Genomic DNA, 27986 nt, shown 5'->3' on the forward strand with positions numbered 1-27986 from the left:
TTAGAAATGACATATTACTAAATATGATAGAGACAGTTCTCCTCGATTAGTTTAGACGAAAAAAAGATTCTATTTGCGTCGCAAAATTGAGCACATTGCAATTGCATATTAAAAACTGGATAAACGTACACACTCCGAAAATCTTCATGGCAAAGATCTGGAATACGCAGATTTTGTCATTTGAACTAGCACAGGTTTGATGGCATTTTTCAGTTTATAATTTATTTTGAATTTATTTGATCTTCATAGCATGGAGTGACGAAGGAAACTGTGTTTATCTACAGTTGAATTATTCAGATCGTGGGCAGACTTCAAGGAAAATGATTGCAAGTCAAGACTAATAATCAGGGGAAGTTTTCTGCCTCCTCGATTTTCAGCTCAGCAGCCACTGTGCCTTAAGTTAAACTATCAGTACTAGTCAGTTAAATAATGTGTGTAATAGAACACACCTTGCCAGACCATATTGCCACTCTCTCTCTCTTTCTGTCTCTCTCTACCAAAATATAACATAAGCTGTGTTTTCCATTTGATTTGTCAGTTGTTGTACATATTGTGTTTTTGTTTTATACTTATTGTATACTGGATGCAATGCATTTTAATACAATTTTGGACCCGGCCCTGCACTCTCTTGCCTTTTTTTTTTTTTTGAGTGCCCTGAACTGATGTCCCCCTTACATTACTTTTGTAATGTAAGGGGGACATTAGCAGTAAGATTACATTAATTCTAGGCTGAGTTTTTCCCTATATCCTCATGCTAAAATCTACAGTAAATCCACATTTTAAAGCTGATATTTAAAAAATTTTCTTCCTGGGGGGGCATGCCCCCGGACCCCCCTAGGGGGTTTGCATCTTTGTCACCTTTTTCACCCCTGATGAGTTTGCAGGTCTGCATGGGACTATAGTCTAGAGCAGGACTATTTCCATGGGACTATAGTCTAGAGCAGGACTATTTCCATGGGACTATAGTCTACAGCAGGACTATTTCCATGGGACTATAGTCTAGAGCAGGACTATTTCCATGGGACTATAGTCTAGAGCAGGCCTATACCTGCGGGACTATAGTCTAGACCAGGATTATTCCTGCGGGACTGTAGTCTAGAGCAGGACTTTAGCCGTGGGACTATACAAAAATATTTCCATTGTGGACTCAAAAGAAAGCAAAACTGGAGACTTATGAATACTCAGGTTAAGGGTCTGCTTATGAACTATAAATAGACCATTATTAAACTGTATTGTAACCGTTAGTAAACTGTAAGTCAATAACTATAATTACTTAATGTATTTATCAACATTAATAAACAACCAGCCATTAAAAAACCTTAAATAAATCCCCTGTGTTAGCCAGTACAGACCAAACTAGAAGAGTGCACTCAGTAGAGTGCAGATCTTCGCCAGGCATTCCAAACGGAAGCCGTTGTTGATCACTTGCGGCCCCTAGTGGCCGGTTAGGAGTTAGCGCTCAGTCTATTTCAATGGACAAAAATGATGGAAATTAATTCAAATAAAATACTTGTCGTTGACCGATTTGCAAAATATTTGAGAATTCAGGTCATTGGCCTGCTGCCAGCATGCACATGTCTCCGCCTGGCGAAGATAATAATTATATTCAAATGTTTTATAAATATTGAATAAAAAGCCAACCTAAGGTGTTACTGGCATGCGTAATTAGGTTTTTAAGCCATCAGGAGCAGTCATAACTTATGTAACTATTTAAGTATGATTTATATTATATGTATTTAAAGGGACTTAAATGTTAATGATAATGTTAGTAATATATTAAGACATTGATCAAACAGGTGGTGAAAACCATTTGTAAACATTTTATCAGAAACTGTAATCACATATAAATCTTGAACAACAAACTTTATACATTAATGTGTTTATTAATGTTAATAAAGACTAATGAACTAATTACAGCTACTGTCTTACATGTTGACTGATGGTTAAAATTCAGTTTAATAATGGTTTATTTATAAGCAGACCTTAAAATAATGTGTTACCAATAATCTAATACCCTTGTAATGGAAAAAAAACAGAAAAACTTGAATTGTACAAATTAAATTTTGTGGCATTAAACAAATATTCTGAATAAAATGTTGTTTTACTTACATAAAACAATTTCTGGTCATGTCTTTTTATGGAACATGTTTTATGACATCATTAACTTTTCATCTAAATATAGGCTAGCCACCACACCAACAATAATTATTATAATTGGCTGTGGAGAGGCAACAAAGTACAGACACACTGACGCAGCAGATTTTATCTGAGGAGTGTGTTCGGCAGAAAGCCTTTTGTGTTTTTAATGTTTGGTATTTGCTCTCAAAGGCGCATGAAACACACCCTCTGAAAAAGGGGCGTTTAAAAACATGGCATTGCACACAAGCGGAAGTGGGGGGGCGAGTCAAAGTGAAGTCTGTAGAGTGCTGGGGTGACTGAGTTTTTCGATTGTTGCCTGTGTACCTGTGTACACAGAATATCCACATCCGTTACAGTGTGGATGAAGGGGAAACGCTGAAGGTTGTTACCTGTACGCAGACCTTTACCTTGAGAACGCTTCTGGCGGTGGCTCATTTGGGATCACATGGACTCTCGCCAGTGTGAGTCATTGGGACTGAACGAAGATGACGGCGTCCGCTGCACAGAGGACAGCCTTCCAGCCTCACAGCGTCACAAGCAGAAGACACACTTTCTCACTAAAATGCAGCTGAGAAAGGATGCTGGACTTAAGGTCAACCAACAAGAAAGCGAGGAAGAGGAGGAAGAGGTGGAGTGTAACTGAGGCTCGGTCGTCTGTAGGGAGAAGAGTAATATCTGCCCCTCCCCTCCGCAGCTCTCCCAAATGTCAGATCTCTGAGGGACACTTTATAAACTCCATATCAGGGGTAAATTTCAGGGGGCTTTCCGGGAGACAAGTCTCATGTTCTTAACGGACGACACAACCTAAGACTTGCAGTTACACGGTTTGGTGGCTCCTTGCAGAATAGATATACATTGTTATTGTAGTGGCTCTGATAACTTGTGTTGATCAGAATTGCCAAACTTGGTAAGCTTGTCTGGATAGCTGAACACTTGTCTTAGTTCAAATATAGCAAGGACTAGCCACCTGGTGGTGATATGGTGCACAAAACTAAAATTTTGACATTTACCAGTCCAATCCCTGAACACCATTTTATGAAGAATTACAAAAGTTGGCACAAAGATCCCTCTCCTCATGAAGAACAGATCTGCCTCAGTGACCAATAACATACTGCCATATTGGCTTTTCTGCTGTTCTGAAGTTTCTGATGAACACAAAATACTTTTATGACTCCTGATTTGTACAATGCCTTTTGTACGATGCCTCCCTGGGCCTTTCACAGGTACGACCTTTCCCAATATGTCCAGATGAATGAATGACCAGCCAGTGATCGTTCAGTGGTCACTAAAATCAGTGGTCCTTCGTAGAGATTAGTGATTGGCATTTGCTATCTATCTAATAAAAACTAGGCCATATTAGCTGGCTATCGGTTTGATATTGGGGGTTTGCTTGTTGTCTTGTCTGTTTCGTAGTTTGCAGGGATTTTGTGTGTCTGTAAGGAAAGAGTGTACAATAGTGTAAGGAAATAGACATCTACAGACTCCAGTCAAACCATTTTATTTGAAAAACCTACTACTTCAATACACATTTCTTCTGTTAATTTACAAACATAAACACTGTACAATGTTAGATTGGCTGTAAATTACATGTAAATTAGCTTTTTTGTCATAACTGTAACGTCTTTACTTCCAGGACTTTTAGACCTGTAGCTTAAGACCCTTCACCACACAGTTATGGTCTCACCCCGATTCCCCCCTTAGATCCTGATATGGTATCTTCCTCTTGTGACATCACACTTGGGTAAAACATGGCTGTATGGGAGTACGCAGTGCTCACTGACGTTGGTGGCTCTGAAGCCCAGCTGCCGATACACCGGATCACTGCTGTCACACGTACCGTAAGGCTTCTGTAAGTGCGATCCATAACGGCTTGGCGACTCCAAAACGAACCGCCCCCCACACACACACCCCCCCCCCATACACATCCCGCAGTCCAACAGTCTACAGGCCTCACACTTGTAAACAGGTACGTGTAATTTGTTATCATGTCATATAAAAACGAGCACAAACAATGAAAATCCCTCAGGGGTCTTTTCTCAGAGCACCTGGGTTTTCCTTTTAAAACCATAACGCTGCACATCAGAGGCCGTTTTGGACAGGGAGTGAAATGTAGTGACCTCTCGTGTGTCAACATGACATCACGTCAGGAGTGAGAGGACTTACAGACACGGGGCACAGGGGGCAGGGGGGCCGGGGGGCGGGGGGGGCAAGGGGCAGTGGGGCTGGACAGAACACACGCTGACAAGAGACAAGCCGTGCACACATTAACAGGAAATGAGGTGGCACGCAAACGTAAAGGAAATACAGGAAGTGAGGGATGGCTTGAGATGAGGGGGGGGGGGGGTGTCTGAGACTGGTGGCTGTGGAGCTGCCAGCCCTCCTCCCTCTGTTCATAGGACCGCTGAGGACACACCTGCGTCTGGACCTGTAACCTGAGAACACACAGGAAGTGCGATTAGCACTATTAGCATTAGCACTGACCGTTAGCACCAGCATTCACATTACCATCAACAATTAGCATTACCATTAGCATTGAGCGTTAGCACCAGCATTCACATTACCATCAACAATTAGCATTACCATTAGCATTGAGCGTTAGCACTGCAATGGAGGGGCCAAGTGCTACAGAGCCTCCACGAAACAAATTCTGATCTGTCGGTTGCTCAATTCAGACCCATTACTGTACTGTTCTTCCCAAAATCTGGTTGAAATCCCTGCTTTCGTTTCAAAGCAATTGATATTTAAAACTTTTTTTTTTTAAATCCAGCGCCCCCAAGTGTGTGCGTGTCCCAGGTCTCATGGCAAGCATGTGTACCAAGTTTGATGAAAATAAACTAAAGGGTTGCAGATATATGGCCACTCTTCCTTAATGGTGCCTTTGCCCCCAAATTCGTCCTTATGTTGCAGCCATACTGTTTGAACAAGCAGCTATCTTTTAAGAACAAATGTCCAAAGACGTAATACCCAAAAATGTAGATAGACTCTAGGAGATGTTCAAATGAGTTTTTGCCAAAATCCAAAATAGAAAAAAAAAAAAATAGCCGACCCCAAGGGCATATTATTTCCCAGTTAGGATACTGTAAAGCTCCACAAAACGTTTGGTTGAAATATCTACTTCCATTGCAGCGTAATTGGCATATAAAGATTTTTCCTGACATAGCGCCCCCAAGTGGTCACACTTTGCTGCGTACCCCTTAGGCCCCCTGCAAAGAAGAGTGCCAAGTTTGGCATCAATAGAACAAAGCATATTGTTTGACCTAACAGCTATTTTATAACAAATCTTCCTCACAGTACACTCAAGATCATACAGGCCAAATTCTGTGGTGATCCGTTCAAAAGAAGGAGGAGATGGTAAAAATGTGTTTGTCAGAAAATTCAAAATGGCGGAATATCCAGTATTGACAGGGGGTGGGTGTGTTTAACTTGGCAGGACTGAAGTATCTTGGAGAAAAAAAGAATCATGACTCTAGGCCAAATGGTTTAAAAGTTATAGGTAAAAATCGAACATCAAATTTTGCCTGTTGGTGGCGCTAGAGGGGTGGATGAACTGACAACGAGCGTGCTGTCTGGATACCCAAGTCTGTCCTTTATCAATGTGCCAAAATTTCACCAAAGTCCACTCATCACTTCTGTGGGCTGCCATAGACTCCCTAGGTGGAAACAATAGTAAAATATTCAAACAATTACAATAGCTGCCCGCACACCGTTGATGCCTGGCACCTGATTATCATCGCGTAATCATCAGGAAATGCTTGTGTCTCCCACACAGACGATAAAGAGCAGCAGCTCGGATGGTTTATGTCATGCTACTTCCCGCTCAGCAACATTTCGACCGTCGAAACCTGAATGCAGTCCAACTCTCACTACCTGCCCTTTTCGACCTGCGGAACGAACGCTCTGGGGAATCAGGTTCACAGGAGTTTACTTAAGAGGCAGAGTCAAGCACAGCTCCTGTGCTCTGCCAGGCCAGCTAATGAACTACAGGAAGAGTGGTCCTAGTGCTGTGCAGTAAGAGTACACACACACCCACACGCATACACACATGCACACACACACACACACACACACCACACACATACACAAACATACACACATGCACACACACACACACATATCACACACACACACACACACACACACTACACACACATGCACACACACTACACACACACGCACACGCACACACACTACACACACCACACACACACACACACAACACACTACACACACACACACACACACACACACACACACACTACACACTACACACTACACACACACACACACACACACACACACACACACACACACACACACACACACACACACCTCACCCGATCAGTAGGCTCGGGTCGCTCAGAAGAAGTTCTTGATGAACGGGGTGATCAGCTGCACCCAGAGCTTGACGTGCCGGTCAGGCTGCCTGAAGGTGGCGCTGCACACCTCTGTGGACCTCTGATACAGCATCTCCTGCTCCTGCATGGGGAAGAGGGGTTGCCAGGTTACACCTGACCTTTCACCCTTCACCTCTCATCGCACAAATGGCCACCGGCAGTGTTCCTGTAAGAGTGGTTGACCCCAGTGGGGTTGCCTAGTTACACCTGACCCGTCTCTGTGACAGTCAGTATCAGCAGTGTGAGTAAACCACAGCTGTGCTTTCAGAAGGCCTCTGCAGTGTGAGTAAACTACAGCTGTGCTTTCAGAAGGCCTCTGCAGTGTGAGTAAACCACAGCTGTGCTTTCAGAAGGCCTCAGCAGTGTGAGTAAACCACAGCTGTGCTTTCAGAAGGCCTCTGCTGGCCGAACACCGCATGCTGACCGCAGCTTATTCACACACCCGTACATAAACACACAAGATGTCCGTCCCTCAAGCTTCCTTTAGAAAGAACGTGGCCCCCCAGGAATGAGCACAGATAGGAACTCTGTGAGGCTGCTTGGGGGAGGGGAGGCCCCCACAGAGAGCTGGTGAACCCTGCAGGACCCTTGACCCCATCCCGAACCGCAGTCTTACCTGCTGTAACTGAGCCTGGAGTTCCTGGTTCTCTGTTACTATGGCAATCTGGGCCTCCAGGTCCCGGTGGACAGAACGGTAGCCAAAGTTGGGAGAGCCAATGAGGGTGAGGCAGGGCCTGTCACAGCCAACCAGGTAGTACCACAGTCCTATACAGAGAGAGAGAGAGAGGTTAGAATGTTGTTCGTGTGTGTGTGTATGTGTGTGTGTGTGTGTGTGTGTGTGTGTGTGTGTGTGTGAAGGACTCAAGACAGTGTTGTCGAAACTGATGGATTTTTCTTTCCTCAGAGTCAGAGCTTCTGGAACTTTCAACAGGAGGGCTCAAAAATGTTGATGAAAATATGTGTTTTTACTGCACAAGACCTCGTAAAAACTCTCCATGTTAAAAATAACCCTTACGTGTGACCATTTCTCTGAATAAACCTTGTGCTGATAACTTTAAGTGCGTTTCTCTTAACAGAAAGATTTCAATAATCGAGCGATTTTTCCTAACAAGGCGAGAGAGCCTGAAATTCACTGCATCCCACGAACCACAAACTCACACACCACTACAGTCCCAACACAACCACAAACTCACACACCACTACAGTCCCAACACAACCACAAACTCACACACCACTACAGTCCCAACACAACCACAAACTCACACACCACTACAGTCCCAACACAACCACAAACTCACACACCACTACAGTCTCAACACAACCACAAACTCACACACCACTACAGTCTCAACACAACCACAAACTCACACACCACTACAGTCCCAACACAACCACAAACTCACACACCACTACAGTCCTAACACAACCACAAACTCACACACCACTACAGTCCCAACACAACCACAAACTCACACACCACTAGTCCCAACACAACCACAAACTCACACACCACTACAGTCCCAACACAACCACAAACTCACACACCACTACAGTCTCAACACAACCACAAACTCACACACCACTACAGTCCCAACACAACCACAAACTCACACACCACTACAGTCCCAACACAACCACAAACTTACACACCACTACAGTCTCAACACAACCACAAACGCACACACCACTACAGTCTCAACACAACCACAAACTCACACACCACTACAGTCCCAACACAACCACAAACTCGCACACTTCAGTCCCAACACAACCACAAACTCACACACCACTACAGTCCCAACACAACCACAAACTTACACACCACTACAGTCTCAACACAACCACAAACTCACACACCACTACAGTCCCAACACAACCACAAACTCGCACACTTCAGTCCCAACACAACCACAAACTCACACACCACTACAGTCCTAACACAAGCACAAACTCGCACACTTCAGTCCCAACACAACCACAAACTCACACACCACTAGTCCCAACACAACCATAAACTCACACACCACTACAGTCTCAACACAACCACAAACGCACACACCACTACAGTCTCAACACAACCACAAACTCACACACCACTACAGTCCCAACACAACCACAAACTCACACACCACTAGTCCCAACACAACCATAAACTCACACACCACTACAGTCCCAACACAAGCACAAACTCGCAAAAACATGTGGATTGAATTAAGCAGGAATTTTCTTAGTCACAGACTTGAGAAGAATTTATTTCAACATCACTTGCGTAAGGACAGTCCTCTCCCAGATAAACGGAGACCAAAAAATATTTTAAAAAATAAAATACAAGTAACAGCCAAAACATTTCATGCCAACCTCTTAATAATTTCATCAGCCCCATCATTTATTTATCGGCAGTTCAGCGATCTTTATAAGCCTGTGTGATTGACAGCTGAAGACTGCTTGTGAATCTGTATGAAAGGTTTGGTCTAATGTGGCATCAGCAGACTGTCACTTCAGGAACGGACTGACGGACTGACTGGCTGACGGACTGACTGACTGACTGACTGACTGACTGACTGACTGGCTGACTGGCTGACTGGCTGACTGGCTGACTGGCTGACTGGCTGACGCCATCGTGACATTTTTATTTAAACATGACAGTTAACGTTTTTCCCGGTGGGTTCGGATGTAAACCGTCACGCGGAGTATGAGTGTCAGTGTTCCCATTTCCCCATTTACAGCCGAGCCAGCTTCAAAGCGTTCAGCTTCAATGTGTCCAGCTACAATGCGTTCAGCTACAATGCGTTCAGCTTCAATGCGTCCAGCTTTAATGCGTTCAGCTTCAATGCGTTCAGCTTCACTGTGTTCAGCTTCAATGTGTTCAGCTTTACTGTGTTCAGCTTCAATGTGTTCAGCTTTACTGTGTTCAGCTTCAATGCGTTCAGCTTCAATGCGTCCAGCTTCAATGCGTTCAGCTTCAATGTGTTCAGCTTCAATACGTTCAGCTTCAATGCCTTCAGCTTTAATGCCTCCAGCTTCAATGCGTCCAGCTTCAATGTGTTCAGCTTTACTGCGTTCAGCTTCAATGCATTCAGCTTCAATGTGTTCAGCTTCAATACGTTCAGCTTCAATACGTTCAGCTTCAATGCCTTCAGCTTTAATGCCTCCAGCTTCAATGCATCCAGCTTCAATGTGTTCAGCTTTACTGTGTTCAGCTTTACTGCGTTCAGCTTCAATGCGTCCAGCTTCAATGTGTTCAGCTTCTCACCAGAATCAGGAAGCAGCAGCAGAAACCTGCAGCACCCCCTCAAACCCGACCCTGCTTTATTCCCATGGATATAAACATTTACAGTTTTACGCTTCAGGCAACTGTTCTCCAGAGCCATGTACACTTTAACATCCAATTAAAGAACTGGGTATTTACTGAAGCATTTAGATACAGCACACACACATGCATGCATCCGCACACACACACCCACACATGCACGCACGCGCACATGTACACACACGCACACGCACACACACGTACACACACAAACACACTCATCATTTAGGAGTATATTTATAGCCTTGAAGGGACAGGCCCAGTTATTGGCCACAGGAGTGAACATCAGGAAGTGCACTGGAGCAGGGGTGCGTTATCAAAACAGGGAGACTTCCTGTGTGACAGGAAATGAGGCGGATACCTGATACCAGGGACGGAAATGATCTACAGTTAATTCCAGGATGCAGAGGAGGGCGCTACCACCAAGCAGCACAGCACAGAACTCAGTATCATCTATCAGAGAGGACAAGAGGAACCACGGCCCTAAAAGCAAGCAGCTATACCACAATGCACTCTGCTCCTGCTGAATGGCTGAAGATAAGCTAAGGGTGGGCTTGGTTAGGACGTGGATAGGAGACCACCTGGGAAAACTAAGTTGCTGCTGGAAGTGGTGTTGGTGGGCCAGCAGGGGGCAATCTTCCCTCTGGTTGAATAAACCCCAATGCCCCAGTGCAGTGACGGGGACACTGTGCTGTAGGAGATGCTGTCTTTCGGATGAGACGTTAAACCGAGGTCCTGACTCCTGTGGTCATTAAAGAACCAGTGACACTTATCGCAAAGAGTAGGGGTTCCCCGATGTCCAGGCTAACTCCCAACTTGGCTTTCTCAGACCTGCCACCTAATAATCCCGATAATAATTAATTGGCTAAAAATGTTCTCTCTCTCCACTCTCGCTAAATTGTGGTGTGTGATCTGGCACAAAATGGCTGCCATGCATCACCCAGGTGGGTGCTACACATTGACGGTGGTTGAGATTAGTTTCCCACTCATCACAGCAAAGTATTTTGAGCATTCGGAAAAGTTCTATATAAATGCAAAGATTCATTCATAAACTCACAGAGCCCTTTCTTTTGTGTGTGTGTGTGTATAGTGTGTGTGTGTGTGTGTGTGTGTGTATCTGTAGTATGTGTGTGTGTATCTGTAGTGTGTATAGTGTGTGTGTGTGTTTGTAGTGTGTGTGTGTGTGTGTATGTGTAGTGTGAGTGTGTCTGTAGTGTGTGTGTGTGTGTGTGTGTGTATGTGTAGTGTGAGTGTGTCTGTAGTGTGTGTGTGTGTGTGTTTGTAGTGTGTGTGTGTGTGTGTGTGTATGTGTAGTGTGAGTGTGTCTGTAGTGTGTGTGTGTGTGTGTCTGTAGTGTGTGTGTGTGTGTGTGTCTGTAGTGTGTACAGTGTGTGTGTATCTGTAGTGTGTGTGTGTGTCTGTAGTGTGTGTGTGTGTGTGTGTGTGTGTGTGTGTGTAGTGTGTGTGTGTCTGTAGTGTATGAGACTCACCCTTGGCGTGAAAGGTCCAGGCGTGTCTGTAGTACTCGTGCAGCTGCACTCGGTGCTGCTGCCTCAGCTGGCACACCTTGCTGTAGAACTGCCGGGCCAGGTGTGTGTAGGCGGCAGGTATGGCCCCCGCCACGCCCCGGGCCCCGAAGAAGCCGTTGACCTGCGGGGAGGCCAGGAGGATGTGGTAGCCGGCGGGCGCCCCCAGGACCAGGCGCATGTAGGCCTGCGTCAGGTTGAAGTAGCCAGAGGTCAGGTAGACCTGGGCGTCGCCTCCCGCCTCCCTCAGCAGCCGCTCCGTCACCTGCTCGTCCAATCGGATGCCCAGGGGCTTCATCTGCACCAGCGGGAACACCCAGGTGTCCGCGGGCGGCTCCTCGGCCCCGCCCGTCTCGGCCCCGCCCGCTTGCTCCGCCTCCTCCACACGCTGCCGCGCCCGGGCGGAGTTCAGCACCGCCATGATCCGCCGCTGCGCCAACGCCGAGAACTCCACCCGGTTACCTGCAGACCACGGAACTACAGTTACACCTGTACACACACACCCACACACACACGCGCACGCGCACACGCACACACACACGTACGTACATACACACACACACACACACACACACACACACACACACACACACACAAACACGCACGTACACACAGACCCACTTACCTGCAGACCACGGAACTACAGTTACACCTGTACACACACACACACACCCACTTACCTGCAGACCACAGAAAGACAGTTACACATGTACATACACACACACGCACGTACACACACACACAAACGCGTACAGACACACACATACACGAACGTACATACACACACACACACACACACACACACAAACGCGTACAGACACACACACACTCATGCACACACTCACACACACACTTCTATATTCAGCAGTGAAAGCAGCTGGGTCTGGGTGTGCTACCCATAATTCCCACTGCCCTACAGAACTGGGCCCATCAGTTACACTAATGCAGATGAATGACAAGCACAGCCAGAATGAACAGATCTGGCTGAACATCAACAAACAAACAGAGAGAGAGAGACAGAGAGAGAGAGAGAGAGAGAGACAGAGACAGAGAGAGAGAGAGAGAGAGAGAGACAGAGAGAGGGCGGAAGCTTATCGCTCCTGTTGGCCAGGGACACCCTTTACCGCCAGCACTATGACATCACAGAGCTATTTCTGCCTGCCTCATTTTCACTGCGTTTATCTCAAGCCCTGCTTCAGTCTCTGGTGCATTTTTTCTCTACAGATCCCACTGCTGAATTTACACACTGTGTGTGTGTGTGTGCGTGTGTGTGTTAGAGTTTGTGTGTGTGCGTGCGTGTGTGTGTTAGAGTGTGTGTGTGTGTGTGCGTATGAGTGTGTGTGTGTGTTACAGTGTGTGTGTGTGTGTGTTTGAGTTAGAGCATGTGTTTGTGTGTGAGGGTGTCAGTGCAGTGCAGTTGCACGTGTGACCCCTGTGGGGCGCTGCCTGCCTTGGTAAGGGTGCACCATGCCGTCCATCACGCTGACGGTGTCGTCCGGGCTCAGCTGCAGGGACACGTCCCCCACAGCCCCCACCAGCTCGGAGAAGAAGTCCGCCAGGGCGGGGCAGTCCTCCAGCAGCACGTAGCGGTCCTGGCGGTTTGTGAAGTACGAGTCGCTCAGATTGGCTCTGCGGGGGGAGAACAGGGTCAAACGACTGCTCTGCACACACCACCACAGCCTGACCCGCCACCTTCCTTTCACACACCGTCATCTTTTTCTGGGCAGAAAGAAATACAATTTATGCATTGTGGGAGATTTGTAGTTTCATGGCAGGAAGTTGTAAAAACAAAATAATTAATTTTAGCCTGTAAACCACAAAAAAATAAACTGAAAAAGTATTCATATTGTTGTATTTTTACTAAAACAATTCTGAGCCCTGACAATGAGTTGAGTGCAGTGAGAGGCTGAAGTTGTGTGAGAGCTGAAGCTGTGAGAGGCTGAAGCTGTGTGAGCTAAAGCTGTGAGAGCTGAAGCTGTGTGAGGCTGAGGCTGTGAGAGCTGAAGCCGTGTGAGAGGCTGAAGTTGTGTGAGAGCTGAAGCTGTGAGGCTGAAGCTGTGAGAGGCTGAAGCTGAGTGAGCTAAAGCTGTGAGAGCTGAAGATGTGAGAGGCTGAAGCTGTGAGAGCTGAAGCTGTGTGAGATTAAAGCTGTGTGTGAGCTAAAGCTGTGAGAGCTGAAGCTGTGTGAGAGCTGAAGCTGTATGAGGCTGAGGCTGTGAGAGCTGAAGCTGTGTGAGAGGCTGAAGTTGTGTGAGAGCTGAAGCTGTGAGGCTGAAGCTGTGAGAGAGGTTGAAGCTGTGAGAGGCTGAAGCTGTGTGAGCTAAAGCTGTGAGAGCTGAAGAGGTGAGAGCTGAAGCTGTGTGAGAAGCTGAAGCTGTGAGAGCTGAAGCTGTGAACGGCTGAAACTGTGAGAGGCTGAAGCTGTGAGAAACTGGAGCTGTGAGAGGCTGAAGCTGTGAGAGCTGAAGCTGTGAGAGCTGAAGCTGAGTGAGCTGAAGCTGTGAGAGGCGAAGATGTGAGAAGCTGAAGTTATGAGAGGCTGAAGCTGTGTGAGAGGCTGAAGCTGTGAGGAGCTGAAGCTGAGAGGCTGAAGCTGTGAGAGCTGAAGCAGACTAACCCGCTGATGATGAGGCTGTTGTCGAACAGGTACACCTTGATGTGCTGCACGCCGATGGTCTCGTTGAAGCGCTCGGGTATGAGCAGACGCAGCAGGCCGCGCAGGTCGGGGGTGTGGTACAGCGACACGCGCATCTGCCGCGGGAATCGCCGCAGCAACGGCAGCAACATGGAGCGCGAGTTCCGCTTACCTGCAGAAATCAGACACACATACGCTGTACATAATGCACGTATGATACGCATTACCCACGTGTGCATGCACACAGTAAACACGGACACCTTATACATACTGCCCCCTTCCTGATTTCTTCTATCATTGCATACTTGTCACACCAAATGGTTGCAGATCTTTTGACAAAATATTATTCGACCTGGCTCACAGCTGGTTTTTGAATTCATCCCAGGCGTTAAATGGGGTTGCACTGGCTCTGTGCAGGCCAGTCAAGTTCTTCTACACCATTCTCAACAAAACCATTTCTATATGGACCTCACTGTGTGCCTGGGGGCATTGTCATGCTGAAACAGTCAGCAGAGAAAGCACAGAATCATCCAGAATGTGATTGTATGCTGTAGCATTAAGATTTGCCTTTACTGGATCTAAGGGGCCTACCCCAAACCATGAAAAACAGCCCCAGACCAAGGGGTGTCCAGATACTTTTGGTCATATCTGAATCAGTAGGGAAAGGGTTACAAAGCCATTTAAGGCTCTGGGACTCCACTGCACCACAATGAGAGCCATTATCTCCAAATGAAAAACACTTGGAACAGTGGTGAATCTTCCCAAGAGTGGCCAACCTGCTAAAAGTTAAACGTGGGAGCAGTGACAACTCATCCAGGAAATCACAAAAAATCCCACATAATCCAAAAAACCGCAGGCCTCTCTAACCTCAGCTAAGGTCAGAGTTCATGACTGCACAAGAGAAGAAAGAGACTGGACAAAAATAATGGGAGAGTAGGAAGGTAGAAACCACTGCTAACTAAGAGAAACATCGATGCTCGTCTCACATTTGCACCTGGATGATCTCCAAGACTTTTGGGATAATAGTGTATGAACAGATGAGTCAAAAGTGGAATTTTTTGGACTGCACAGGTCCCAATAAGTCTGACATAAAGAAAATACAGCATTTCACAGTAAGAACATCATACCGCGAGTGAAACCTGGTCAAACATCTGGACGACTTTCCATTACTGAACTATGACTTCAGTCTGTACCAGAAAATTCCAGGTCCAGAGAATGTCTGCTCATCTGTCAGTGAGCTGAAGTGTTAGTGGGTTTAGCAAGACCAAGAGCATGACCCAAAACACAAAAGCAGGTACACATCTGAATGACTGAAAAGAAACTAAATTAAAGTAGCCTCGTCCTGACGTGAACCCAACAGAGATGCTGTGGCTGGACCTGGAACGAGCAGTCCATGCTCAGAAACCTACAAATGTGTCTGAATTAAAGCAGTTCTGTGAAGAAAAGAGGGCTAAAAGTCCTCCACAGCAATATGAAAGACTGATATCAAATTATAGGAAGTGTTTGGTTGCAGTTATTGCTGCCAAAGGTGGTGCAACCAGATATTAAGCTTAAGGGGGGATATGGGTGTTTGATGACTTTTTCCCAATACATAAATTAAATAGAAAAAAAATGTTTTGTGTTTATTCAGGTTCCAATTGTCAAATATTACATTTTGTCTAAAGATATGAAGCCATTCAGTGTGACAAATATTAATAATAGGAATAATCAAAATACTTTTTGACAGCAGTGTACTGTGCATCACACACACACGCACACACACACACACTCACAGACGCACACACACACACTCGCATTCACAGACGCACACACACACTCACAGATGCGCGCACACACAAACACACACACACACTCACAGACACACACACACTCGCACTCACAGACACACACACGTCTGTGCACATGTTGTGTGTGTGTGTGTGTGTGTGTGTGTGTCTGTGAATGCGTGTGCTTCTAGCTGACTGAACTCTTCCCAGCAGCGTTAGTCAGGCAGGTCCACTCCTGTGGTTTCTCTCAGAAAAAGAAAACCCATGAGAAGGGTGTAGAGTAAAGATGCTATCGGGGAGAAGGAGTGAAACGCTTTCCTCATTCCTTTCCGCAGAGGCCTCGGCTTTCCATACCAGAAAAGCGGGAAGTAGCACGACGATGAGGTCACATGACACTGCAGCGACCTCACGGCGACACGCCAGACAACCACAACAAAGCCTTCTCATACCCGATGACATCAAGCGGAAAAACTTCTGTTCGCATACAAACAAAAGGAATCCGACTTTCAATAAAAAAAGAACTGCACACCGCCACTGGAGGAAAGAAAGCTCCTCACTATGCTCAGAGGTGTTCAGTACCGATTACCCAAACTCACGACTGAGCGCTTCGTTAGGCTCAGAGGTGTTCAGTACCGTTTACCCAAACTCACGACTGAGCGCTTCGTTAGGCTCAGAGGTGTTCAGTACCGTTTACCCAAACTCACGACTGAGCGCTTCGTTAGGCTCAGAGGTGTTCAGTACCGTTTACCCAAACTCACGACTGAGCGCTTCGTTACGCTCAGAGGTGTTCAGTACCGATTACCCAAACTCACGACTGAGCGCTTCGTTAGGCTCAGAGGTGTTCAGTACCGTTTACCCAAACTCACGACTGAGCGCTTCGTTAGGCTCAGAGGTGTTCAGTACCGTTTACCCAAACTCACGACTGAGCGCTTCGTTAGGCTCAGAGGTGTTCAGTACCGTTTACCCAAACTCACGACTGAGCGCTTCGTTAGGCTCAGAGGTGTTCAGTACCGTTTACCCAAACTCACGACTGAGCGCTTCGTTAGGCTCAGAGGTGTTCAGTACCGTTTACCCAAACTCACGACTGAGCGCTTCGTTACGCTCAGAGGTGTTCAGTACCGATTACCCAAACTCACGACTGAGCGCTTCGTTAGGCTCAGAGGTGTTCAGTACCGATTACCCAAACTCACGACTGAGCGCTTCGTTAGGCTCAGAGGTGTTCAGTACCGTTTACCCAAACTCACGACTGAGCGCTTCGTTAGGCTCAGAGGTGTTCAGTACCGTTTACCAAAACTCACAACTGAGGCTGAATGTTCACTAAATGCACAGCTTCAGCAGGGAAAATACCCAGCTTCTGATGATGTCTACGCATCGCAGACTTCAAGCAGTCATTGCAAGCAAAGGATATGCGACCAAATATTAAAAATGATTACTTTATTCTACATTACGTTAAACTGTCCAATATTTTTTGATGCCCGAAAATGGGGGGGACTATGTACAAAAGGTGCTGTCATTTCTAAACGGTTCATCCGATATGGATGAAAATACCCTCAAATTAAAGCTGACAGTCTGCACTTCAACCTCATTTTCATTGTATCCTAGAGTACAGAACCAAAATAACAAAAAATGTGTCACTGTCCAATGAATTATGGTGCTCACTGTAGACATAGCTTCATTCAGGATCCCTGAGTTTCCTGTGATTCCCCCACATCTAAGGACCTGAATCCACTTGTTTCTCCTCATTGGCTCGGTCTTCTTGCACGGGAGGGCATAGAACTTAAAATCTTAGAATTTAGATCTTGTCTTTGTTATTTGTACATTTTTAAAATCTTGATAATCCCCTGACTGCTAATACTAACTATACGGAACACAACGTTTGGTTTTCCCCCATTGTGGGGGTGTGGCCCATTACAGGCAAGTTGATGCATACGTATTACATAACCAGCAATGTAAACGTAGGCGCGGCAGGTCCTGGCAGTTGTATAAAATTCTTTGCATTTTACACGAATGCCATTTAAAATGTACTTCTAGTATTCGATGCACGGATTTGAAGGGCACATTTCCAGGCTCACGGAACCACACCCACCTCGTGATCCCCTGGTGTAGTCCAACAGGATGGAAATCTTGAGCTCAGAGGCTCCGTCCTTCCTGGGAGAACTCTCCAGAGCCTCCTGCATGCAGTCTACCTGCATGAGGAAGAGGAGGATGAAGAAGAGGAAGATGAGGCCTTGCTGAGCGCTCGGCTGACTGGCAGCCAGAGGACAGTGAGTGACAGTGAGTGACAGTGAGTGACAGTGAATGACAGTGAGTGACTGAGTGACAGTGAGTGACTGTAAGTGACAGCGAGAGACTGTGAGTGACTGTAAGTGACAGTGAGAGACTGTAAGTGACTGTGAGTGACAGTGAGAGACTGTGAGTGACAGTGAGTGACAGTCTCACTGATCTGAAGATGCTACTCATTCTTATTTTTTATTTTTTTTTTAAGAAATTGGGAAATCAAAATTTGGTCATGTATCACTTGTCGCCACCCACCACCCTACCCCCCCCCCCCTCCCCAACCCCTAAATGAAGGGCACTCTTAGACATGCAGAGACTCACTCTTCTGTGATACCAGTGGTGCCTGGTTGAAACTGCGAACGTGTTAATGGATGCCACTTATCGCTGACTGGGGTTCTCTTTCCACAGCCAGTCCACAGTCTTACCAAGTCCTGCTCCAGGGGTCCTGTGCCCAGGTACAGGGACGCCATCACCACCCTGCTCTCAGCTGTCTTGATACGTGCCTGATTTAAAAAAAAAAAAAAAAAAAAAAAAAAAAAAAACAACGTGAGTGAGAGAAGGAGACGAGGCGAACGTGCCTGATTTTATTTTATTTTTTTAAGCACGTGAGCGGCAAAGCTGCACATGCGTTTCAGTTTTACTGTAACTCCACCGCCGGCTTATAACACTTTAACCCCCCCCCCCCACCAACCCCCCTCCTGGAAATTCCAGGCACCAGCGCACAAGTAACATTTAACAATCAATGCCAACGAGTGCATTTATAGATATAAACACATTTCCGGGCTCCAGGAACACTATTTCTGATCCTAAGCTTATTGATAAAAGCAGAAATAAAGATGGCGACTCTTATGGATTGGACTGCCGGTCACAGATATTAATACCCCATCCACCAAGCGCTTCCAACACCAAGCTCTGCATTTCAGTGCTCCCCAGAAGATGAACAGAGAGAACCCATGTGAGCATTTTCAAAATTTTTACAATTAAAACGATTAATTCATTACTACCTTCCCTTGCCCCCCCGCCCCCTCCCCCGCAAGCCTCACGTCACACCTGTTAAAACTGAAACTTGCTTTTCCGTAACGTACAGTGAACACAAAGCGCTGTTCAGTAAACTCTGATCAATATCTCATTCCTGCTCCTGACCAGCTGAAGCCATTAGACCTGAACATTTGAATAAGAAAACCAATCTTAAATAATAATGGAATTAAAATTGGCATTAGCAAGAGTGAAGGAGCTCGATGTCCTGGGGCTCTTAGAAACAGAACCCGCTCGCTGTTCTGGGGCTCTTAGAAACAGAACCTGTCCTGGGGCTCTTAGAAACAGAACCTGTTCTGGAGCTCTTAGAAACAGAACCTGCTCACTGTCCTGGGGCTCTTAGAAACAGAACCTGCTCACCGTCCTGGGGCTCTTAGAAACAGAACCTGCTCACTGTCCTGGGGCTCTTAGAAACAGAACCTGCTCACTGTTCTGGGGCTCTTAGAAACAGGACCTGCTCGCTGTCCTGGGGCTCTTAGAAACAGAACCTGCTCGCTGTCCTGGGACTCTTAGAAACAGAACCTGCTCACTGTCCTGGGGCTCTTAGAAACAGAACCTGCTCACTGTCCTGGGGCTCTTAGAAACAGAATCTGCTCACTGTCCTGGGGCTCTTAGAAACAGAACCTGCTCGCTGTCCTGGGGCTCTTAGAAACAGAACCTGCTCGCTGTCCTGGGGCTCTTAGAAACAGAACCTGTCCTGGGGCTCTTAGAAACAGAATCTGCTCACTATCCTGGGGCTCTTAGAAACAGAACCTGCTCGCTGTCCTGGGGCTCTTAGAAACAGAACCTGCTCGCTGTCCTGGGGCTCTTAGAAACAGAACCTGCTCGCTGTCCTGGGGCTCTTAGAAACAGAACCTGCTCGCTGTCCTGGGGCTCTTACAAACAGAACCTACTCACTCTCCTGGGGCTCTTAGAAACAGAACCTGCTCGCTGTCCTGGGGCTCTTAGAAACAGAACCTGCTCGCTGTCCTGGGGCTCTTAGAAACAGAACCTGCTCGCTGTCCTGGGGCTCTTAGAAACAGAACCTGCTCACTGTTCTGGGGCTCTTAGAAACAGAACCTGCTCACTGTCCTGGGGCTCTTAGAAACAGAACCTGCTCACTGTTCTGGAGCTCTTAGAAACAGAACCTGCTCACTGTTCTGGGGCTCTTAGAAACAGAACCTGCTTGCTGTCCTGGGGCTCTTAGAAACAGAACCTGCTCGATGTCCTGGGGCTCTTAGAAACAGAACCTGCTCACTGTCCTGGGGCTCTTAGAAACAGAACCTGCTCACTGTCCTGGGGCTCTTACAAACAGAACCTACTCACTGTCCTGGGGCTCTTAGAAACAGAACCTGTCCTGGGGCTCTTAGAAACAGAACCTGTCCTGGGGCTCTTAGAAACAGAACCTGTCCTGGGGCTCTTAGAAACAGAACCTGTCATGGGGCTCTTAGAAACAGAACCTGCTCACTGTCCTGGGGCTCTTAGAAACAGAACCTGTCCTGGGGCTCTTAGAAACAGAACCTGACCTGGGGCTCTTAGAAACAGAACCTGCTCACTGTCCTGGGGCTCTTAGAAACAGAACCTGCTCACCGTCCTGGGGCTCTTAGAAACAGGACCTGCTCGCTGTTCTGGGGCTCTTAGAAACAGAACCTGTTCTGGGGCTCTCAGAAACAGAACCTGCTCACTGTCCTGGAGCTCTTAGAAACAGAACCTGCTCGCTGTCCTGGGGCTCTTAGAAACAGAACCTGCTCACTGTCCTGGAGCTCTTAGAAACAGAAACTGCTCACATTCCTGTTCAAGGCTCTCACTGTTTTCTTTGGGGAAAAAATATTTAAAATGAATAGAGTAGCAGCTTCTTTCCAGACAAAAAAATATTTTGTTGTTGTTATTATCATTATTGGTAACAATATTTATTATTGAATTTGAATCTAGCCAAGGGGATCCCAGGTCAGGTTTTTCTGTTTCTCTCCATTTCTCTTCCTCTCTCTCTGTCTTTCTCAAGTTCAAATTCAAAATGCTTGATTGGTATGAAATTGATTAGTAAATATTGCCAAAGCATACATATAGAAATACAAAAATACATTACAACATGAACATAAATTGAAACAAACAATTGATATATCTGTCTATAATAACAACAACAATAATAATAATAATAATAATAATCTTTCTCTCTCTGACTCTGAAAGCACACCCAAGGTAACCTCCACACGGCTGATTGGAGGGGTGAGGTGTCCATTTTGCATGCCCTCTCCACATCACTGCCGGGCGTGGCCAAAACGATCCCTGTCTTCATTGTCGAAGAAATAAAAATAAATAAAAGAAGAGAATGGCTAATTTTTCTCCACAGACAATGGCTCTCTCTCCTCTCAATCACCTGCCGGGCGTGAAATCCGGTAACTCCAAAACGTAACGCACTCCGAAACCTCGGTGGGGGGGGGGGGGGGGGGGGCCTCTGACCGAAAGTGTGAATACCTGCCATTCAGCTAAAAACTGGCTGTTCCTCTCTGCCAGGACGTCCCAGGGCATTTGTTTAACGCAGCGAATTAAAGGCCCTTTTGTCCAGCGGAACTCAGCTGTGACTGTACAGTAATTCAGTAAGAGGGAAAGGAAAGCATTTCCAAGCAGAACACGCTTTTGTTTTGCTTCCCCCCCCCACCCCTCCCCAAGCAGCCATACAGGCACGGGGTTTGGGCGAGAGACAGCACAGCATCACGGTGAAGCCACCCTGTATGTGGCCCTGCCGCACGGCGAAACCGCCTCCCTTCATTTTGATTGAGAGGCGGCGGTGGCCCCCCCCACAAGGCATGTTTGGGACTGCAGACGGCGCGGCGAGAGTAACAACCAACAATAACAACAAAAACATTTTCTTCCTAAAGTATTAGTTGCTTGTTGTTTGTGATCGTTTCTACCAGCCGCCTAGCTAGGTAACCAGATATAACTTTGAAGGCATTATCTGGCTAATTAACCAGACAATGTTTTTGTTGTTGGTTGTTACTCACTAGCTAGACATTAGACAGCCTAGCTAGGCAGTTGACTAACATCTTTCAGATCTAGGTTACTGCAAAAATGATTTTTATTCAGACTGGACAACGACTATGAAACGCGACATTAAACCCGGTCAACAGCGAACACAACTGTCTGTCAAAAATAGGTGACGCCCACAAACAGCCGATTGTGGGGACGTGGCGCGGCGCCTATAGTGTGGCTTCACCGTTAGGCTATTTGCTTAACCAGCCATCATCTCCTACAACACAGTGTCCCACTGTGTCCCACCAGTCAGCCATACTCATAACCTAGCACTACGAGCCTGACCAGGCTGCTCATAACCTTACAGCACTATGAGCCCGACCAGGCTGCTCATAACCTTACAGCACTATGAGCCTGACCAGGCTGCTCATAACCTTACAGCACTATGAGCCTGACCAGGCTGCTCATAACCTTACAGCACTATGAGCTTGACCAGGCTGCTCATAACCTTATAGTACCATGAGCCCGACCAGGCTGCTCATAACCTTACAGCACTATGAGCCTGACCAGGCTGCTCATAACCTTACAGCACTATGAGCCTGACCAGGCTGCTCATAACCTTACAGCACTGTGAGCCTGACCAGGCTGCTCATAACCTTACAGCACTATGAGCCTGACCAGGCTGCTCATAACCTTATAGTACCATGAGCCCGACCAGGCTGCTCATAACCTTACAGCACTATGAGCCTGACCAGGCTGCTCATAACCTTACAGCACTATGAGCCCGACCAGGCTGCTCATAACCTTACAGCACTATGAGCCTGACCAGGCTGCTCATAACCTTACAGCACTATGAGCCTGACCAGGCTGCTCATAACCTTACAGCACTATGAGCCCGACCCCCCCCCACACTGCCCCTGTCGCCCCCCCCCCCCCCCCCCCCCCCCCCCCCCACGCTGCCCCCGCCCCCGCCCCCGCCCCCCGCTGACCTTCATGAGCTGGTAGAACTCGTCGGGGGAGCGCAGCACATGCACGCGGGCCCCAGGGACGCGGAAGGCGGGCACATGATCCGCCATCCAGAGGAAGCGGGCGAGGAGACCCTCAGCTCCGGCGGGACCGGGGGCGCGCGGCTGGGACAGCGGGATGGGGTCCGATTCCGCCAGCAGGGGGGCCAGGAGCAGCACAGAGGAGCTGGGGAGGGGGGTGGGGAACGCAGTGTTCAGAAGGTTGCAAGTTCAAATCCTGAATTGCGGAAGCTCAAATTTTAGTCCAGGAGGTTTGCAGTGTGTTTCAGCCTGACTGGCTACAGTCTGCACACGTTTTTTCCTGCAGACAGTAGAGTTAGTCCTGCAAGCCCTGCAGATAAAAGTATGAAGACACAAAAATGACAAAATGTCAAATCTGTACACCCTGGAGCTGTGGAACAGGCACTAACCCTGACAGAAACTTGCACTCGCACTCGCACTCACACACACACACACTTGCACTCACACACGCACACACTTTCCCTGCACACATGCACAACCCCATGTTGTGTTACACACACATGTAGCTATACACCCCAGCTAACCAACACACTCAGCGACTCAGGGATATTTAGAATGCACTGAAGGCCTGTTGCTAGGGAAACAAAGCACACACCTGGCTGCTTTTCAGCTCTTAATCCATTTGATTAGATTCAGCTCCTAATTGGATGGATCTGGATATGACATCACCAGGAAATGCCAGGAAATGAAATGGCGGTGGTTTTGCAGAAAGCTGAGGTAATTCCCGCGCTAGTTCTAAACGGCGGTCACAGTCAAACACTTAACCAACTTAGCGGCTGATCGGCCTGCGCCAGCCGGCCTGCCTGAGTGTAACCTGTGCTGTTAATCACCTTAACATGCACTGAATCATTAAAAAAGCCCTTCTACACAACTCAACTCCAACCACATGTGACCTTCACAACAGACTGTGCAGCTGTGATGTTCAGCAGCCGCTTCAGCTACCGGCTCAGCTATTCATGAAGACCTATAATTATTATTATTATTATTATTATTATAGGCATTTAGCAGACGCTCTTATCCAGAGCGACTTACATTGTATCCAATTATACAGCTGGATATATATACTGGAGCAATGCAGGTTAAGTACCTTGCTCAAGGGTACAATGACAGTGTCCTACCGGGGAATCGAACCTGCAACCTTTAGGTTACAAGACCAACTCCTTAGCCATTATACTACACTGCCGCCCCAAGACCTCAGTGTTACTGCAGGCATGGAGTCCCAGGACCGCCACACTGTGTTACATTACATTACATTACAGGCATTTGGCAGACGCTCTTATCCAGAGCGACGTACAACAAAGTGTATAACCATAACCAGGAACAAGTATGACGAAACCCCTAGAGAGAAGTACCGGTCCAAGTGCAGGGAACAACCGCATAATTCAACTTGGACCCTGAAGGGTAAACTGATTAACACTAACAACGAGAACGGCAACAACGCAGTCTATGGAAAAAATACAAGTAGTAGTTAAGACAGTTAATGCACCTAAGTCACCTACGAAACAGCTGCCTAGTTACAACCCTAAGCTTACAGTCATTTACAGGGGGGTAGGGAGGGATGGGGAGAGGTGCAGCCTGAAGAGGTGAGTCTTCAGTCGTCGTTTGAAATGGGTCAGTGTCTCAGCTGTTCTGACCTCCACAGGGAGGTCATTCCACCATCGTGGGGCCAGAACAGACAGGAGACGTGTTCTGGAAGTGCAGGTGCGAAGAGGGGGAGGTGCTAGGCGTCCTGAGGTAGCAGAACGAAGGGATCTGGCTGGCATGTAGGGTTTGAATAGCCAAGAGCTCCACCTCCGCACAGCCAGACTGTGTTAGCCAAGAGCTCCACTTAAGTACAGCACAGCTATCGATTGGCCAGACTACATGCGGCACACAGTACTACAGTAGAGCCAGTGACTATTTCACACCCTACAGGTCACGCACAGTACTACAGTAGAGTCAGTGACTGTTTCACACCCTACAGGCCACACACAGTACTACAGCAGAGCCAATGACTATTTCACACCCTACAGGCCACACACTGTACTACAGCAGAGCCAGTGACTATTACACAATACAATATGCGGTTTCCTTTCTAGTCATTTCAGCTGTGAGGGTAAACCTCATACAAGCTCAAACAATACACACACACACGTACACATGCATAAACCGAACGCACACACCGCTGGAATTACTGGAAAGCCTTAGAGAAGTCCTGAGTCATGTCACAAAAATGCACTTTGTTCTCCAAACACATGCACTTTATAGCAACACTCTTGCACCCTTCCCCCTCTCTCAGCACCAGCAGTGTGTTTCTGAGCATTATAACACCTGTGCAGCACTGCCAGCCCTACAGCCATCTCCCATCACTGCCCACCACCAACCCATGGGTCAGCATGGGGCCTACTGCCAGCCCTAAAGCCATCTCCCATCACTGCCCACCACCAACCCATGGGTCAGCATGGGGCCTACGGCCAGCCCTACAGCCATCTCCCATCACTGCCCACCACCAACCCATGGGTCAGCATGGGGCCCACGGCCAGCCCTACAGCCATCTCCCATCACTGCCCACCACCAACCCATGGGTCAGCATGGGGCCTACTGCCAGCCCTAAAGCCAACTCCCATCACTGCCCACCACCAACCCATGGGTCAGCATGGGGCCTACAGCCAGCCCTACAGCCATCTCCCATCACTGCCCACCACCAACCCATGGGTCAGCATGGGGTCTACGGCCAGCCCTACAGCCATCTCCCATCACTGCCCACCACCAACCCATGGGTCAGCATGGGGCCCACGGCCAGCCCTACAGCCATCTTCCATCACTGCCCACCACCAACCCATGGGTCAGCATGGGGCCTACTGCCAGCCCTAAAGCCATCTCCCATCACTGCCCACCACCAACCCATGGGTCAGCATGGGGCCTACAGCCAGCCCTACAGCCATCTCCCATCACTGCCCAGCACCAACCCATGGGTCAGCATGGGGCCCACGGCCAGCCCTACAGCCATCTCCCATTACTGCCCACCACCAACCCATGGGTCAGCATGGGGCCTACTGCCAGCCCTACAGCCATCTCCCATCACTGCCCACCACCAACCCATGGGTCAGCATGGGGCCCACGGCCAGCCCTACAGCCATCTCCCATCACTGCCCACCACCAACCCATGGGCCACCATAGGGCCAATCATTCATAAGTCAAGTGCTTGTAAGGTCCATCTATTCACAATACAATACAACACAGTACACTATTACTCTTCTCTATATGGGCCTTGTGTTTACACACATCTACCAGCTGTGTGCTTGTGACATCCAACTAAGTACTTCCTCTGGGTGCTGTGTCACATGCTTATCACAGTCTTTTCTCCAGGAAATAAATCGCCATTTATTCAGAGTTCCCATTATGGGTTGGGCAGGCACTGACTGTAAAATCACTAGTGTGTGTGTGTGTGTGTGTGTGTGTTTGTAATGTACACTGCTGTCAAAAAGTATTTGTCCCCTTCCTGATTATTCCTGTTATTGTATATTTCTCACACTGAAGGGCTTCAGATCTTCAGACAAAGTGTACTATTTGACATTTGGATCCTGAATAAACACAAAACACATTTTTTCAGTTGTTTCATTTATGCAATGGAAAAAAGTCATTGAACACCCATATCACCCCTATGAAAAAGTAATTGCCCCTTTGAACTTAATATCTTGTTTCACCACCTTTGGCAGCAATAACTGCAATCCAAGACTTCCTATAATTTGATATCCGTCTTTCATATTGCTGCGGAGGAGTTTTAGGCCACAAACTGAACCCACAAGCCCAGGGGTACCACAGGCAACTAGCAACCAATGAAAAGCGACCAGCACACAGCCAGTATATCTCGATCTTCCACTGAAGTCTTAAAATGGCTCTTTAGTGCACTGTTTTTTCAGGAGGCATTTACTCTCTTATAAATTGCAAGACTCCTGTTGTTTAGGTGTTTTCACAAGGGAGGAGCATTAGGAGCTGCTGCAGCCAGCACTAAAATAAAAATGACAGTAGCTTATCTGTAGTTAGCAGTGTGGCTAAGGATCCATTAATCATACTTCACAAGGTCACTAGTCTTCCGGATGACTTATCCCCGAAAGTTATTCGCGACCTGATAACAAGTTATCCTTTAATTTTGCGAGTGTTCCAATCGAATTCCGAGTCCTCCAGGCTGCAACAAACGAGTTACCTGCCGACGGGTTCGGGTAGACGGCTAGCATGCTATCCAGCGTTAACTAAGCTAGCATGGGTAAATGAGTCTGTAACCTTCACGTTCACTGGTGTCAGTGTTGTAACGGGGAACACTTCCGACAGTGACACAAACGCACATAGTTGGCTAGCAAAAACAAATTAGCTAGCTAGGTAGGCGCATATCACCGACACCATGTTCATAAGGGGCGTTCAATGAATCAACAATTTCTTACATGATGTTGCTGTAGCTATATAGAGAGGAAGACAGTGAGGTGGTTGCGTGCTATTTACTGCAACTAGCCTGCAAAGGTAGCAAGCTAACTACAGTAGCATTAATGTGCACAGCGAGTTACTGAGTACAGTCACGATGCGAGGGGGGACTGCGTGCAGTTTTATTTCCGTGTTTCTATTCTGCCGTTATTCCCTGTCGTCGTTATCTTACCCTCTTCTCCGGTCACCTGTCCGGAAAAATCTGTCAGACATTCGGGTGAAGACCCCGGTCAGAGCTGGCGCATACACCGAGTTTATCAGTCTTCTCCATGACATGGGAGCAGCCATTTCTGCGGAGGACTTTGAATAGCCCAGCTTTATTGCAAGACTGATCGGACGCACACAGTTCGGGCTTCCAAACTTCTTCGTTTCTGTCATCTGACTTTCGCTAACTTGCCATATGGAAAACGAGGCTAAAAATGTAATTGAACAAATTGAAATTATTTCGAAT

At 47.4% G+C, this 27986-nt stretch overlaps 1 protein-coding gene across 2 annotated transcripts; it reads right to left on the reverse strand.

Annotated features, from left to right (window-relative positions):
* Positions 1 to 3621: 3621 nt before the first annotated feature.
* Positions 3622 to 27946, reverse strand: LOC118221710 (CDP-diacylglycerol--glycerol-3-phosphate 3-phosphatidyltransferase, mitochondrial). Of its 2 annotated transcripts, none has more exons than XM_035407012.1 (10): positions 27708 to 27946; positions 23021 to 23222; positions 18473 to 18550; positions 17857 to 17956; positions 13987 to 14176; positions 12820 to 12998; positions 11334 to 11831; positions 7150 to 7298; positions 6469 to 6615; positions 3622 to 4571 (listed from the first exon to the last, which is right to left on the reverse strand). In XM_035407012.1, the coding sequence occupies exons 1-9, from the start codon at positions 27911 to 27913 to the stop codon at positions 6496 to 6498; spliced, it is 1722 nt and encodes a 573-aa protein (XP_035262903.1). In that variant the 5' UTR covers positions 27914 to 27946; the 3' UTR covers positions 3622 to 4571; positions 6469 to 6495. The 2 variants fall into 2 exon arrangements, with proteins under 2 accessions (XP_035262903.1, XP_035262902.1); XM_035407011.1 differs by having other exon boundaries at positions 6474 to 6615; positions 27708 to 27943.
* Positions 27947 to 27986: the final 40 nt, after the last annotated feature.

Source organism: Anguilla anguilla, chromosome 2 (genome assembly GCF_013347855.1).
Source record: "Anguilla anguilla isolate fAngAng1 chromosome 2, fAngAng1.pri, whole genome shotgun sequence".
NCBI classification, from domain to species: Eukaryota; Metazoa; Chordata; class Actinopteri; order Anguilliformes; family Anguillidae; genus Anguilla; species Anguilla anguilla.